The sequence below is a fragment of the Pelmatolapia mariae genome, linkage group LG5 (genome assembly GCF_036321145.2).
Source record: "Pelmatolapia mariae isolate MD_Pm_ZW linkage group LG5, Pm_UMD_F_2, whole genome shotgun sequence".
Taxonomy (NCBI): domain Eukaryota; kingdom Metazoa; phylum Chordata; class Actinopteri; order Cichliformes; family Cichlidae; genus Pelmatolapia; species Pelmatolapia mariae.
Window position 1 is genome coordinate 32,534,507 of NC_086231.1, and position 12,858 is coordinate 32,547,364.

At 41.1% G+C, this 12,858-nt stretch overlaps 1 protein-coding gene across 2 annotated transcripts; it reads right to left on the reverse strand.

Moving 5' to 3' along the window:
- Positions 1 to 1,011: 1,011 nt before the first annotated feature.
- Positions 1,012 to 11,567, reverse strand: rpn2 (ribophorin II). Of its 2 annotated transcripts, XM_063474791.1 has the most exons (18): positions 11,496 to 11,567; positions 10,960 to 11,150; positions 10,764 to 10,859; positions 10,472 to 10,647; positions 10,290 to 10,365; positions 9,665 to 9,799; positions 9,402 to 9,578; positions 9,185 to 9,303; positions 8,845 to 8,950; positions 5,895 to 5,986; positions 5,661 to 5,775; positions 5,249 to 5,443; positions 5,083 to 5,169; positions 4,897 to 4,992; positions 4,360 to 4,435; positions 2,749 to 2,878; positions 2,088 to 2,187; positions 1,012 to 1,601 (listed from the first exon to the last, which is right to left on the reverse strand). In XM_063474791.1, the coding sequence occupies exons 1-17, from the start codon at positions 11,506 to 11,508 to the stop codon at positions 2,136 to 2,138; spliced, it is 1,932 nt and encodes a 643-aa protein (XP_063330861.1). In that variant the 5' UTR covers positions 11,509 to 11,567; the 3' UTR covers positions 1,012 to 1,601; positions 2,088 to 2,135. The 2 variants fall into 2 exon arrangements, with proteins under 2 accessions (XP_063330861.1, XP_063330862.1); XM_063474792.1 differs by lacking the exon at positions 2,088 to 2,187.
- Positions 11,568 to 12,858: the final 1,291 nt, after the last annotated feature.

The following is a 12,858-nucleotide window of genomic DNA, read 5'->3' on the forward strand; positions in this document are numbered from 1 at the left end:
GGCTCTTTGTGAACACACTAATGCGTTCTACGTAAAGGACAATAAATCTCCCTCAGGTCATTTTCTCTGCATCAATGATTACAAGACTTACTGAAAACATCACAAAATGATGACAGCTACTTCACTTAATGCTGGCGTCCATTTTTAAATACAGATGTAAAACAGTTTTCAGATAACTATAAAATACTTTGTTTAGTGCCACACTGCTGGTTTCATTTTCTTTCAGCTCCTTGCTTAGAAATTTTTTTAAAATACTAATAATTTTATTCTGTGATATATTTTTATCAGACGAAGCATTTTTCACAATAAATTCCTAACTTTTTGAGATAAAAGTATTCATCTTTTATCTTATATAAGCTATAGTAATATGTTATATTCTGACTGCACTACAAAATAGCGAACTCTCCACTTTTTTTCTGAATTTTTGGGGGCTATGTTTTTATTTTTATACCCACAATCTGCTCATTTGCATTCAGTACATGTAGCTGCCCTCCACTCAGACCTGCAATAAATTCGAGGCTGCTGTGGCTCAGGAGATAGAGCAGGTCATCTACCAATCAGAGGGTTAGTAGTTCAATCTCTGGCTATTCCAATTCAAGCACCTTAGAGTCATTAGGTGAGATACTGAACCCTGAATGGCCTCTGATGCACTCAGTGGAGTGTGTGGGATCACTAAAGGTGTAGCTTTTAAAAGCAGCAGTGTGACTTTGATTAAGAAAGTACTATGGCAGTGCAAGTACATTTATCATTTATCTAATGTGTTTAGGAGACACCTTTAGATTGTAGCTGGAAAAATGCGTAAAGCTAGTCCAAAGTTAACGGTTCACAAAATGCAAAGAATGTTTTTACCCAAGCAAATATCATTTCTTTCTCCCCTACTGTGATGACAAAAAAATAAAATATATAAGAGAAAAATATATAATCGATTTGACATACACAAAAAACCCACTGAGCTCATATTCTTCTCTATAATAAGAAAAAGAAAGAAACACACGTGAGACTTGACCTCCCCAGCACCTTTATTTCCTGTTCTTCTTTACAAAAACATCCTCAAATTGCCCTTTTTTTTTTACTTATTAACAGATTTTCTCAGAGACAACGATTCTGTATCAAATAGGAAACAGCCACAGAAATGTTCCATGTGTCAGTATTACTGCCAATATGGTTCATTAACAGTTGAAAAATGTTATGAGGTGAGCTGAGGGACAAAAAAAAGGAATGTACAAAAAAAAAAAAAAAAAAAAAAAAAAAAAAAAAAAGGAGGGGGGGCGGGACAAACCCAGGTTAAAAAACAAAACAAAACCCAACAACAACAAAAACAGCTCGTAATAAGAAAACAAATCTCACAGGAAGATGAAGTGCAATGATCAGTAGCTCCACAGTCCTCTGCACTGAGTGTTATTCCAGACTCCCAGAGACGTGGTGATATTTCAATTTCTTCCATTTGGCAACACAGACAAACTGCATGCTTTGAAGTTTTCAACTTTTCGTCCCATTTTCTCTTAAAAAAAAAAAACAAAACAAAAAACAAAACAAGGTTTTGATGGAAACAACAAAACAATCCTCATCTTCTTTTTTCTTGCCCCTATTTTTTCTGATTTCTGTGGAGAGAAACAAAAACAAGCATTAGTTATTACAGACATGACAATGAATGAATGAATGAATGAGAACCTCTTTGGGTTCTCACTGAGCACCTGATCACTGACAAATCATGGATCATGCATTCTGATGTGCACCCTACCACAAAAACACAGTGTAAGTAGGCAAAAACACAGAGCAACCATCATGACCAAAATCTCTCAAGTCGTGGACGATGCACGGACATGGACACAAAACACATCTCTCAAATGTAATGGTACAACCAGAACCACGAGTGTTAGACAACACAATGGAGGGACTGTCCAAGCGGCTGCATGGCTATGGTTGTAGTGATCGTGGTGGGATGAGTGAAGAGGCAAACCAGAGGGGGGGGGGATGGCAGCAAGTACATGTGAACACTCGGAGTTAGAATGAGCACCACACAGCCATGCACGCTGCGAGACAATATGGAAATGCGCAGTGGATGCAGTCTGTGAGGATGCCCTTACTTCAGCCTGGAAGCAGAACCGACTCATTTGTTACAAATGGGGGAGGCTTTATCGAAGGCTTCTATACTTTGCCAATCTACTACTTTGCTCTGCAGCAATCCTGTAAGACACAGCGAGGTGTGGATAGAAGGGTTAAAGAAAAGAAAAGCTTCACGAGACAAAAACTAGCCTGGAAGAAGGAAAAAAGTCCTCAGTTGGAGAATGACATTGGTGAAATCGTTAATTGAAATCTTCTACGTTGTTAAATGGGCTGTTGTGAGATCAAGAGGTAAAGGTGGACAATTACAAAGCGAGCTCTCGAGTCAGAGACAAATTGTTCACTCTGGCCCTCAAAGAGCTCTACATAATCACGGTGAAGAAATTGCTCCCTGATATCGTCACTGCTTTCACTCCTTTAGATCTTGCTGCTGTTCTTCTCTCCTTGTCCAAGTATGCACAAGCTCTTCTACTGGCAGAGAGCCTGATATCGAAATTAGCCTCTGCAGGCCCACTGAACAGCTACGAATATAGAATAGGCACTTTCCCTCAAGTTTGGAGATAAGAACTACCTAGAGGCCTCACAGCACTGAAGTCCTTGTTATCTGGAAAAGGGCTAGGCTTTCTCTCTACCATTAAGGACTCTCTAGGAGCCATTTGTGCCAGTCGCATTTGGCAGGCGTACCTCTTCACTGCTTTCTGGGCCAGCATGCGGTTTCCAGCAAGGAAAGTTACACCGCCGATGATTGCCAGGTACTTCAGAGTCTGGAACATGTTCAGGTGGGTCCAGTAGACGTACATCAGGCCCAGCATGGCTGAAATGAAACAACCAAATAGATTTGAACATTAATGACCACCCAGCCAAGTTCCCCATCTCCAGTCCTTCACACCATATAGAATGCTCCAATGCTATGATATACTGGGCCATAGTCCTTTGAATTTGACATATATCTTCATGGTAACAAAAGGAAATAATTATAGAATAAAACCTTTAATATTTTTACTGGAAGTATTACAGTTGAGTACAAACGTGAATGTTTTAACACTGTCTGAAAAACATTCCTGTGGTTTTGACAGCCAGCCACTAACAGAACTGCAGCCACCATCCTGTTGCTCTGTAGTAGCCATTGTGCTGTCACATCATTCACTCTAAAACTTACACTATAGCCTACATGTGTTAGTATCATGGATCACATTAGCTGGTTAATTAATATGCCAACTAGCATTTAACAAGTGCCTTCTTCCTAATGGCTCATCCTACTCAGCTTACAGAAACCACGCTCTGTCCTGACATCTGCAAACACGTTGCTGATGAGTTTATGGGCTCAGTCACTTGTTACGGGTCACACTAAATGAGTCCAGTATTTAAATATTTAAACTTCTAAGAGTCCCTCAGCCTAGAGACTGTTTAGTGATCCCCAGGGAGCCGCTGGTCTAAGAAAAACTGAACCCGACCCAGTTAGCAAGTAGTTGTGGCAGGTTGCTGCCAGTCACTAACATGAGATAGGTTTCCTATCCCATTCTGGTTCTAAAAACACTACCCTCTGCAACTGGTTTCACCCAGCAGTAACCAGCCAACATTTGCTAACTGGTTGGGGAACACACATTTTTCCCTTTATATTCTGGTAAGCGGAAGGGAAGCGGGAAGAGGCCGCTAAGAAAGCACAAATGTTTCACGAAAATGTTTTAAGGACTTTCCCGGCACTTCGAAGGAAATGTTTTATGTCTAAAACACAAACCTCGCTTTAAAGAGAGCACTGCGGCAGGTGAAGCATCAGATCTGTGTGGCGTGACGAGAACACTGTGAACTCTGTGGTGATAAAAACGCACAGAGCTAAGTCCGCTGGAATTCTGCATTGTTTTCCTGTCACAATTGCCTGTCGCACTTTTGTGTCATCATGAAGTGCCCTCAATTTCAGTGGTTTTGACACTTCATGGGAGATGTAGCCCCACCAGATGTTTACTTTGGTGAGCAATTTTTTTGCAATATTTGCATAACAATAGTGATGATGGAAATGAGCAGAAATTTGCATTTCCTGTTGTCGTGCTTTTCTGGGTTTAATTTTTTGCTTCTTTTGGCTGCTAAATTCCGCACATGGAAAACTGACTTAATGTCACAGAGGTGTTTGGGGAATTTCATGAATAATGCATACTTAGAATAATCATTCTGCATAATGTCAGCGCTGTTCTTACAGCAATTCGCTCATCATGTAGAACAACAGCGGGCAAACAGCAGAGAAGCTGAAAAAAAAGTCGAGTCTGTGGCAAAGATTTCATTTCAAACACGGGGACTAACCTGCGTGTCCCAGATGGAACAGGATGGTGCTCGGAGAGAAGCTGAAGCTGGAGATGTTGGCGCCGAGCTTGACCCACTACAGAGGAGAGAGGGGAATGAAACACAATGTGATTTTTCGTCCTCTGCAAGAGGACAAAAGAGCCAAAAAAATTGTTTACCACCTAACGCACAATGAACTGATCCACGGCAACAATGACCATTATTCATCACTGAAAATGCCAGGGGGAAAAATACACTATAGCTTTTGTGATTTCAAATTAAAACAAGTATTATAGTCATAGTGGACTAGAGTCTCATTCACTGTCTGTGAAGGCTTCGTACTGAAGAGCTTTTCAAGAGGGGAAAAAAGATCACTGCACAGAGCAATAGCACAGGCGGACGCTCTATCGGGGAAAGCTTGGACTGATAATGAAATAGGTTTGTTTGTAGGTGTGTCTCTTTAAATAGCAAATTACTTCCATACGTATATGAAACCACAGCTAGATGGAGAGTGAAAAAAAAAGGAAACATTTTGTACAAACATATTATTATTATTACCAGAATGAGCAGCAGCAGGAAGGGAGACAGGATGAGTGCAGTGAAGGTGTTGGAAACCACTGTGGGGGGCTTCTTCTCAGGTTCCCTGAACAGATGCTGCACAAACATGAGGAGATTTTTAGAATCAAGCTGGTTTCATTCCATCATCAGCCAGTAAATGAGATGTTAAGAGAGCATAACTAGTACCTGAATCTCTGGTTTGGGTACATAAAGAGTCTTAGGTTGAACTGTTGCCGGGGCCTCCTCATCCACGAACTTCAGAATGACGTCGGCCTTTCAAAAGATTAAAAGTGGGTGAGCAGTGTTTACATCAGCGAGGACTCACTATCGCCAACAGGCCCCAGACACTCACCACGTTCCACAGGATGGGATTCTCTAAAGTGGCGTCTCCAACGATGAGGTTGAGAGAATAGGTGCCAGAGATGGAGTCGAATTCCGATTTCCGCTCGGCTGTGTCCAACTCAAACTTGTACAGGTTCTTGCTGTCGGGTTCGGCCACAAACACGACCTCCTGGCCAGTTTTCTGATTGTGCAGCCGTACAAAGGTCTGCAACATGGACAAGAAACAGGTTTTTGACATCAAGTGAGGGTTTGAGCTCACCCTCCTGCCATAACCAGTGTGTGTCTTCTTGCGTTTGACTAGACGTTCACTACGAGGGCTGTATGGTCACAAACGAGACTATAAAAGCAGATGAAGTCAGAAACAAGTGTTCTGTCAGCAGTTTGCTGCAGACATGTGTTCCTGTCACGCTCTGATTACACACCTGGTGAGGTGTGAGCTCCACTCCAGTGTTAACATCAACCAGCTGGAAGGACATGGCAAAGTTCTGGTGGCTGTCTGCTGTGAAGGAGCTCTTAGCTTTGGAAGGATAGTCCACCCTGCATGTGTATTTACAAAAAAGAAAAGACAAAAACAGATGAAAATCATTTAGTATTTTACTTTCCTCTTACGGTGGATCAACAAAAGCTGGCACCACTTTTTAAATTTGATTTCCAACCTGGTGGTCTTTGTGCCGATGCTCTGGTCCTTATCCACCACAGAGAGGTCCATGTTGGTCACAGCCACCTCTGTGGACACCTTCACTTTAAGCTACAGGTGGAGACAGAATACAAAGTAGAGTCATGACTACAGTAGTCAGAGTGTGTGCACAAACAATGCAATGAGAATTCAGTGGTTCCCCACACAGCCTGCACACGGGCAGGCAGCCCAGGTATATTAAAGCCTGAACAAATTATCCTGGGTGGATGCAAATCACATTCTACACATCTGTGATTGATCTAAAAGGAGTGGACAATCCCTTTACTCTTGTTTTGAAAGTTTAATCACTGCTCAAATGTCTCCTTAATATTGTTTAATATGCTACTGTGGAAAAACTCAACAGCATTCAGCTGCTTCCCCAGAGAGGATCGCAGAATCCAACTCCACAGTAGCTGGACCAAAGCTTGCATCAGCAGCCCCGGAGGGCCACTCCAACCAAAATGTGTAGCAGATGGAGAGCTGGTCCATACGTGACTACACTGAGACTGCAAAAGAGCAAAATGAGAACTATAAGTGCCAACTTCAAGACGGTGCCATCATCCCTTGGATCAGAGGTTTGCTGGACTGATATATGATTTTACTAGTTTTTTTTCATGTACATGGCAAATAAAATATTTGCTGATGAGAACCTTATAAACAATTTTTTTTTATTCATTTAAGAAATGATGGATCCATGTTTTTCCTTCTTCTCCTTTCCTTCTCTAAGCTGCTGGACTTGAATGAACACAAATTTTAAACACTGGTGCAGCAGGTACTTCACACACACACTAGCACCACGTTAGAGTGGTCTGTCCAACAATTTCTGTAACTGGGTTCACATCCACTTCATGTCGTGACTGGCCAGCTGCGAGGAGCCAAGAAAGCAGCCTGATTTTGTACTTCTCTCTCTCTCTCGTGTTCCCTTTTCCATTGGACACAGAGCATTTTACGGCACTTCTCCTGTGAACAACCAGGTGAAATATCCTGACAGTCTCCATGGAGAGACTGTCTGATGACGTGCACCATTGTTCCCACATACTGCACAGTATCCTGTTATACCCCACCCTCCAGCTTTGTCATGTCTCAATATGAATGAACAAGAGCTGCACAATTATGTGCTTCTAATTTTTGTTTTTAACTATGTAGATCATCTATATAACCACATCTCCCTGATCAAGTTTTATTTATTTGGTTTTCAGTTAGATTGTAGCTAAAGTTCTGTTTTTAAGTTAGGAAATACATAAAGATTGTAGAGCACTCTTGTTAATAATTGCAAACTCATTACTGACCAAAACTATTCTGATTTCTGCCATAAGTGAACATCAGCAGTGAAAGAAAGCTCCTGAAGCTGTAGAGGACCACCGTTTCCACAAGCCCAACAGCAGGCCCTTTGTCATTAACACAAACAGCCTGCTGGTTAGTGGGATGGGCAGTACACCAGATGTATCAGCATACATGCAGTAATTTCTTTAATTATATGAATATCAAATCAATAATAAGTCAAATAGCACTCAATAAACCAAAATGCCTATTGTGGATTTTACAGGAGTTAGAGCTGCATCCACACTGGAAGCAACGTAGCGACCAGAGCCCACAGAAGGTGATCGAGTAAAATAATCACTGGGATGCAAAGTTGGCGGAAAGCGAGTACCAATGTGAGTGCAGGATACTGTCGATTGAGATATGACCTAGTAATAAATGCATTAAAGGGTTACCTAGGCAACTGGAGCCTGGAACGTCTGCAAGCGATGAGCTGTCAGCTTCAAAGGGAATCATTTTGTGTGGACACAGTTTAAGAAGTTGAAACTCAAGCTACACTTGTAGTATATTCACTAAAAGGAAAGCTTTCTATGCAGTCTATGCAGCGCCGTTCAAAACTAAGCACACCCCAACATTCAACAGCTTGCAGAACCACCTTTAGCAGCACCGTCACCGTTTTGTGTATGACTTTATCCGTCTCTCACATCGTTGTAGAGGAATTTTGACCCCACCCTTCTTTACAAAACCGCTTCAGCTCATTGAGGTTTGACTATATTTGATTAAGGCATTCATTTAAGCACAGCTCTCTTAAGATCAACAGCATATCGATCAGGTTGAGTTCTAGACTTTGGACCTTTACAACATGTTGATTCTTTTCTCTTTCAGCCATTCCAAACTTTACTGCCAGAAAGACGGTCTCACATTCGACTGTGAAATACTGTAAACTGTTCAGGTTCTGTGGCAGCAATGCTGCTATGAAGAGTTTGTGCTGATGCGCCGTGTTTGGTTTTTCCCCAAACATGGTAGATGTACATTATGGCCAAACATCTCCACCTATTCACATAAGTTTTGCTTTAATAATCAACAGCTTCCTGAAATCAAAGCACATAACAGTGTTTGAAATATGAACACTTTCCAACTCTTTCATATTTACAGAATGGTATTCTGGGTAATGTCATCTTTTGAGGTAGAATAACAGTATAACAGCTGGGAGGATGTTTGTGGCTACATTTAAAGACAGAAGAAGGATGAAGAAAGAGACGTGACATGCCCTAACGTAACATAACCTGTGACCAACAGGTTTTAAGCTTTTTAGTTAAAGAAAAAATTAGAATTTTTTTTTTTTTTTTACTTTTTCATATTTGCTTGTTGCTTTGCTCTGCAAACACTAACGAGTCACATATTTGCTTCAAAACAGCAGCAATTAAAAGTGACCTTAGGTGCACACTACAGGCCTCAGGCAAATATTTCATATTAGTTAAGGGGGGATTAAGACTACTTTACTTATTGTTCTGATCGTGTGTCATTACAATGATTTATTTTACATATACCAATGACAAAAGGGAAAAGGGGTCACTGTAAACCTAAATAAAGAACCACTGATTGGAAAAATAACAATGACTATTATTATGCATGCCAATTCCAGCTAAATGTAGCAAGAAAAAACTTACCTCGACATGATTGGCAACCAGCCGGCTGTCCCCGGTCACCGCAATGGTGAACTGGTAATATCCGCTGGCTGGCTGGCTGGACATGAAGTTCAGTTCAAAGACGCCGCTGAAAAGGAGAAAATAAGAACTCAGTATAACAGCTGGGGTTGCAGTCACAATTTACTGGAAAATGAAAGTACGTTGGGATGTTGTGTAAAGAGGATTAGAAACACAATCTACAGCCAATGACAACTGTCTGCTTTAATACTGGAGTTTACCCTGTCGTTGGGGATAAATCTCAACTTCTGGGAACCTGAGAGACGACTGTACAGCTAACATACATCTGGATTCTTATACATACTCATTAATTGTGAATGGTGCTTGGTTGAGAATGGCAGTCTTCGAGGCCACAGCGTATGCAGATTCCACCACTACGTTGGCTGAGTCTAGTGGTTGAGACATGACATCAGTGACAAGGAGCTGTGAATCAGAAAGAGAGAGAGACAGGGTGATGTGACTGTGAGGTGATTAAAAACCACACTGAGGGCTGTAGATAGAACACGATCCATCATGTGTACCTGCAGGGTTGGCTGGCTGTGGGAAACAGTAGCTGGGCCCTGAGCAGTGACGACTACCGGTACGTGGAAGCGGTTGCCGGACAGAGCAGCGGCGGCGCTTGCCACACTGAAAGCCTCAGCCAGAGAGTCCCAGGATTTCTTGCTGAAGATAGAATTCACCAGCTGGATGACCTGATCCTGTGTGAAGAGAACATTTGCAATCAATACCAAGCCAAATCGATATAACTTCAGCTGGTACAGCACCTCACAAACAGATATCGGACCTCTTTGATAGGAGGCTCCATGTCCACGTGATCTGACAGGGAATAAGCAGCGGTCACAAACATGGCGGTTGCTTCGAGTCCCTCTTCAAACTGGAGGTAGAGGCCACCGAGGTCATCCAAGCGAGCTGTCAGATCCTGGAAGGGAAAAGCCATCAGAAGGGGAGTTAGAATTTACCTTAATTTCTGTCGTGTATATTGTTGCAGTGATAGATACTCTTATTAAACAAAGCCAAGGTCAGCATATGTACAAGTAACACCTCGGAGTCAAAAGTTCAGACTTCAGAGGGTTTTTTTACTCCTGACTCCTTACTGTCACTGAGAGAGGATATCACTGACTTGCTCAGCTCATCTGTTGTTCACACCTTGTGATTGTAAAAAGAAGCCAATCAGAAGGAAGCTAAAATGCCTCATTTGAACAAAGAGGCTGTCCCAAGGCCTAGTGCAACACAAATGTGGATCATTTGCAGCTTTACATCATGCTAAGCATGATCCTTCTAGGGTCAAAGAATAAAAATATAAAACCATAAGTAAATACAACAGGGCCCCCTTTTGAAGTTATACGATTTCTTGCTATAAGTCAAAAAATAGTGAGACAGCACCATCTGGTGGTAGTTTTAAAGTTCACCTCAATTTCTTCCAGTATTCCTCCGAGCTCTGCCTGCTGGGAAAGCTGGGATGCTGTTTGCAGAGCCATGGTGATGCTGTCCAAAGAGAACACCCATTTATTGTAAAATAAGATGCATAGACTCTCTTTATTTTTATTGTATTTTTTTGGATAATGACAACTGAAAAGCATCTAACACTTACGCCATAACATTATCCTCTTTGTTGATCCGGGCTGTCAAGGAACCTACAACTTCCTGGGAAGCAAGAGGAAGCCCAAGAGAGCTGAGAGCACTCACAGCCCGATGAATCTGAGTCATGGTCGAATCTTCACTGACTGCAGCCAGGAGGAGGTCGCGGGTTTCATTGGATACAGGGATCTAAAGAGTTAAAAACAAAAACAATGCACACAAATGTTATTCATGCATTTCTGTTACACTTATCGCTAACAGAAAGAAGAGATAACAGACAGAGACGCCATGAAATATTTTTATACCTCACATCCTGAAATGGCACGACTGATCTCAGCAGCAAAGAAGAGTGAATCAACACTAGTGGAATCAAGCTGAGATTTCACAAACTGGCACACATCCTAAAAACAAACAAACGGAAAACAGCCACATAGTAAAGACCGATGGGAGTCTATATTCCATATATTACATATGCAAATAATGAAGGACTGTTTTTCTCACTTCGTGATCGGGAACTGTTGCTCCCAGCTTGGTTAGACCTACAACTGAGTAGTATGCGGACTCCAGGTCAGTGAACTGCTGGCTCAGGAGGTTCTGCAGTCGGGCCACATCAGACAAGGAGAGGTAATGTGATGGTGTGAGCGCCTGAGCTCCGGAAAGAGCCAGGCTGAGAAGGAACAACCCGAACAGCCCTGCGGACACACAGCATGGACTAAGTAATTTGACGCCGGCTGCTGCTCGAAAGGTGAATTCATAAACACAAAATTAAATATATAACAAACAGAATAATACATTTTTCTAATAGCTTATAGCTTCTCAACATACAATTCATTCATTCATGTAACGCTCGCTCGTGCAGGTCTAGCTACGAGCCAGCAAGCTAACGTCAGTAGGAAACGGCACACTGCGAGCACAGAGCGCCATTTTTCCACCAACGCTAAAACCTGCATTTCAACAATAGCTTACACGACATGAATAAAACCAAAGATGCACATAAATGACATTAAATTCGGCGTTTTGTAAAGGAATCTACTCACTAGACCGGTCCATGTCTTGAGGTCTAATGCAGCGTCACCAAAAGCGACGATTACTTCCGGTGTCTCAGAGCGCGACCTGTCAGTAGAGGGATATCCGGCTGTACACGTTGCATTTAAAAATAAATGCCCACTAAAATTATCATTTTATTATTATTATTATTTTAATATATAAATACTTTGTATACATGTAACACGCACTGTAAATAAAATAATGGTCTATATTTACATTCTATGACATCGAACGCAAACTGTGGATCTATGTTCACAAATATAAGCTGTGCCGTCGCCATACTGCAACAGGATTCTGGACGCTGTCAGGAAATTTCTAGATTTCCTTTTTTTTTGTACCTATATAGCTACCGATATCACTGTAAAGTAGTATTTGCAAATAGGACTTGTTTAGTTTTTTAGTTTATTTTTTTCATTTCAATTTAATATAAAAACGGCATTTAAATTGTAAGCATTTTACAACTAATTTTAAAAGTACACTAATGTGACCAGCTGTGCTCTTTTTTTGCACTTGACTTGTAAAAGCCTATATGACATTTTTTATTTCACCATTCATTAACCGCATAGAGAAGTTTTCGTCGTTTAATAATGTTAAAGTTTTCTTGAAGCAAACGGTATTATTAAAGTTCTTCATGACTGGGCCAAGTGTCCTCTTATGTGGAAATCAAAATATGGTCACCCTAAAGTACACCTCGTGAGTCAACTGCCAAAACCTGTTTTTATGGAGGTGGTTTCTTGTGCTGATGGTGAGTACATTAAGTGTACTCCACTTACACTGTTACTTTCAATGGAAACAGTTTGTTTTTGAATTTTTCACAGGATTACATAGAGCCTTAGGAAATTGTTCTTTTTCACATTCCTGTGTACTCAGAAATTTAGATCTTGCATTAAGAAAATGGATTAAAGATGTAACAAAATGTGAGTGGAAAATTCTGAAAGTTAATATCTTAATGGACACACCAAGAATCCCAGCAAACAAAAATATATTAAGTTACCTGGACAACTCAAGCTAGGAAAGAACTTTAACCTCTAACCTTTAACCTCGCTGAGGCTTCCTGATTGTTGGGTCTTTGCCTTGTAATATAACGTGACCTGATTCAAATGTTGTGAATTGGTGCTATATAAACATAATTGAACAAAATGTTACATAAACTAAAACAGGCTCCAATTGTTAGACTACACTTGCAGCACATTCCAACTAAAAACAAAGCCTACTTTATACACCTTAATTTGTCAGGACTGCATCACAAAGTTGCAGCAGCATAATCAAACAGCAAGTGTATTGAACATATCAGTATTTTATTCAATTCTGTAACATTCTTGTAGGATAGAGCAAACAGTCAACTCTATTTAC

What these genes read in the sequence shown, in the direction of transcription:
- rpn2 (XM_063474791.1), bottom strand. An exon ending in GCACCATTCACAATTAATGA is followed by an intron (nt 8,951 to 9,184) that starts GTATGTATAAGA and finishes TCTCCTTTTCAG; the next exon opens with CGGCGTCTTTGAACTGAACT. An exon ending in TCCTGCTGCTGCTCATTCTG is followed by an intron (nt 4,436 to 4,896) that starts GTAATAATAATA and finishes TCTCCTCTGTAG; the next exon opens with TGGGTCAAGCTCGGCGCCAA.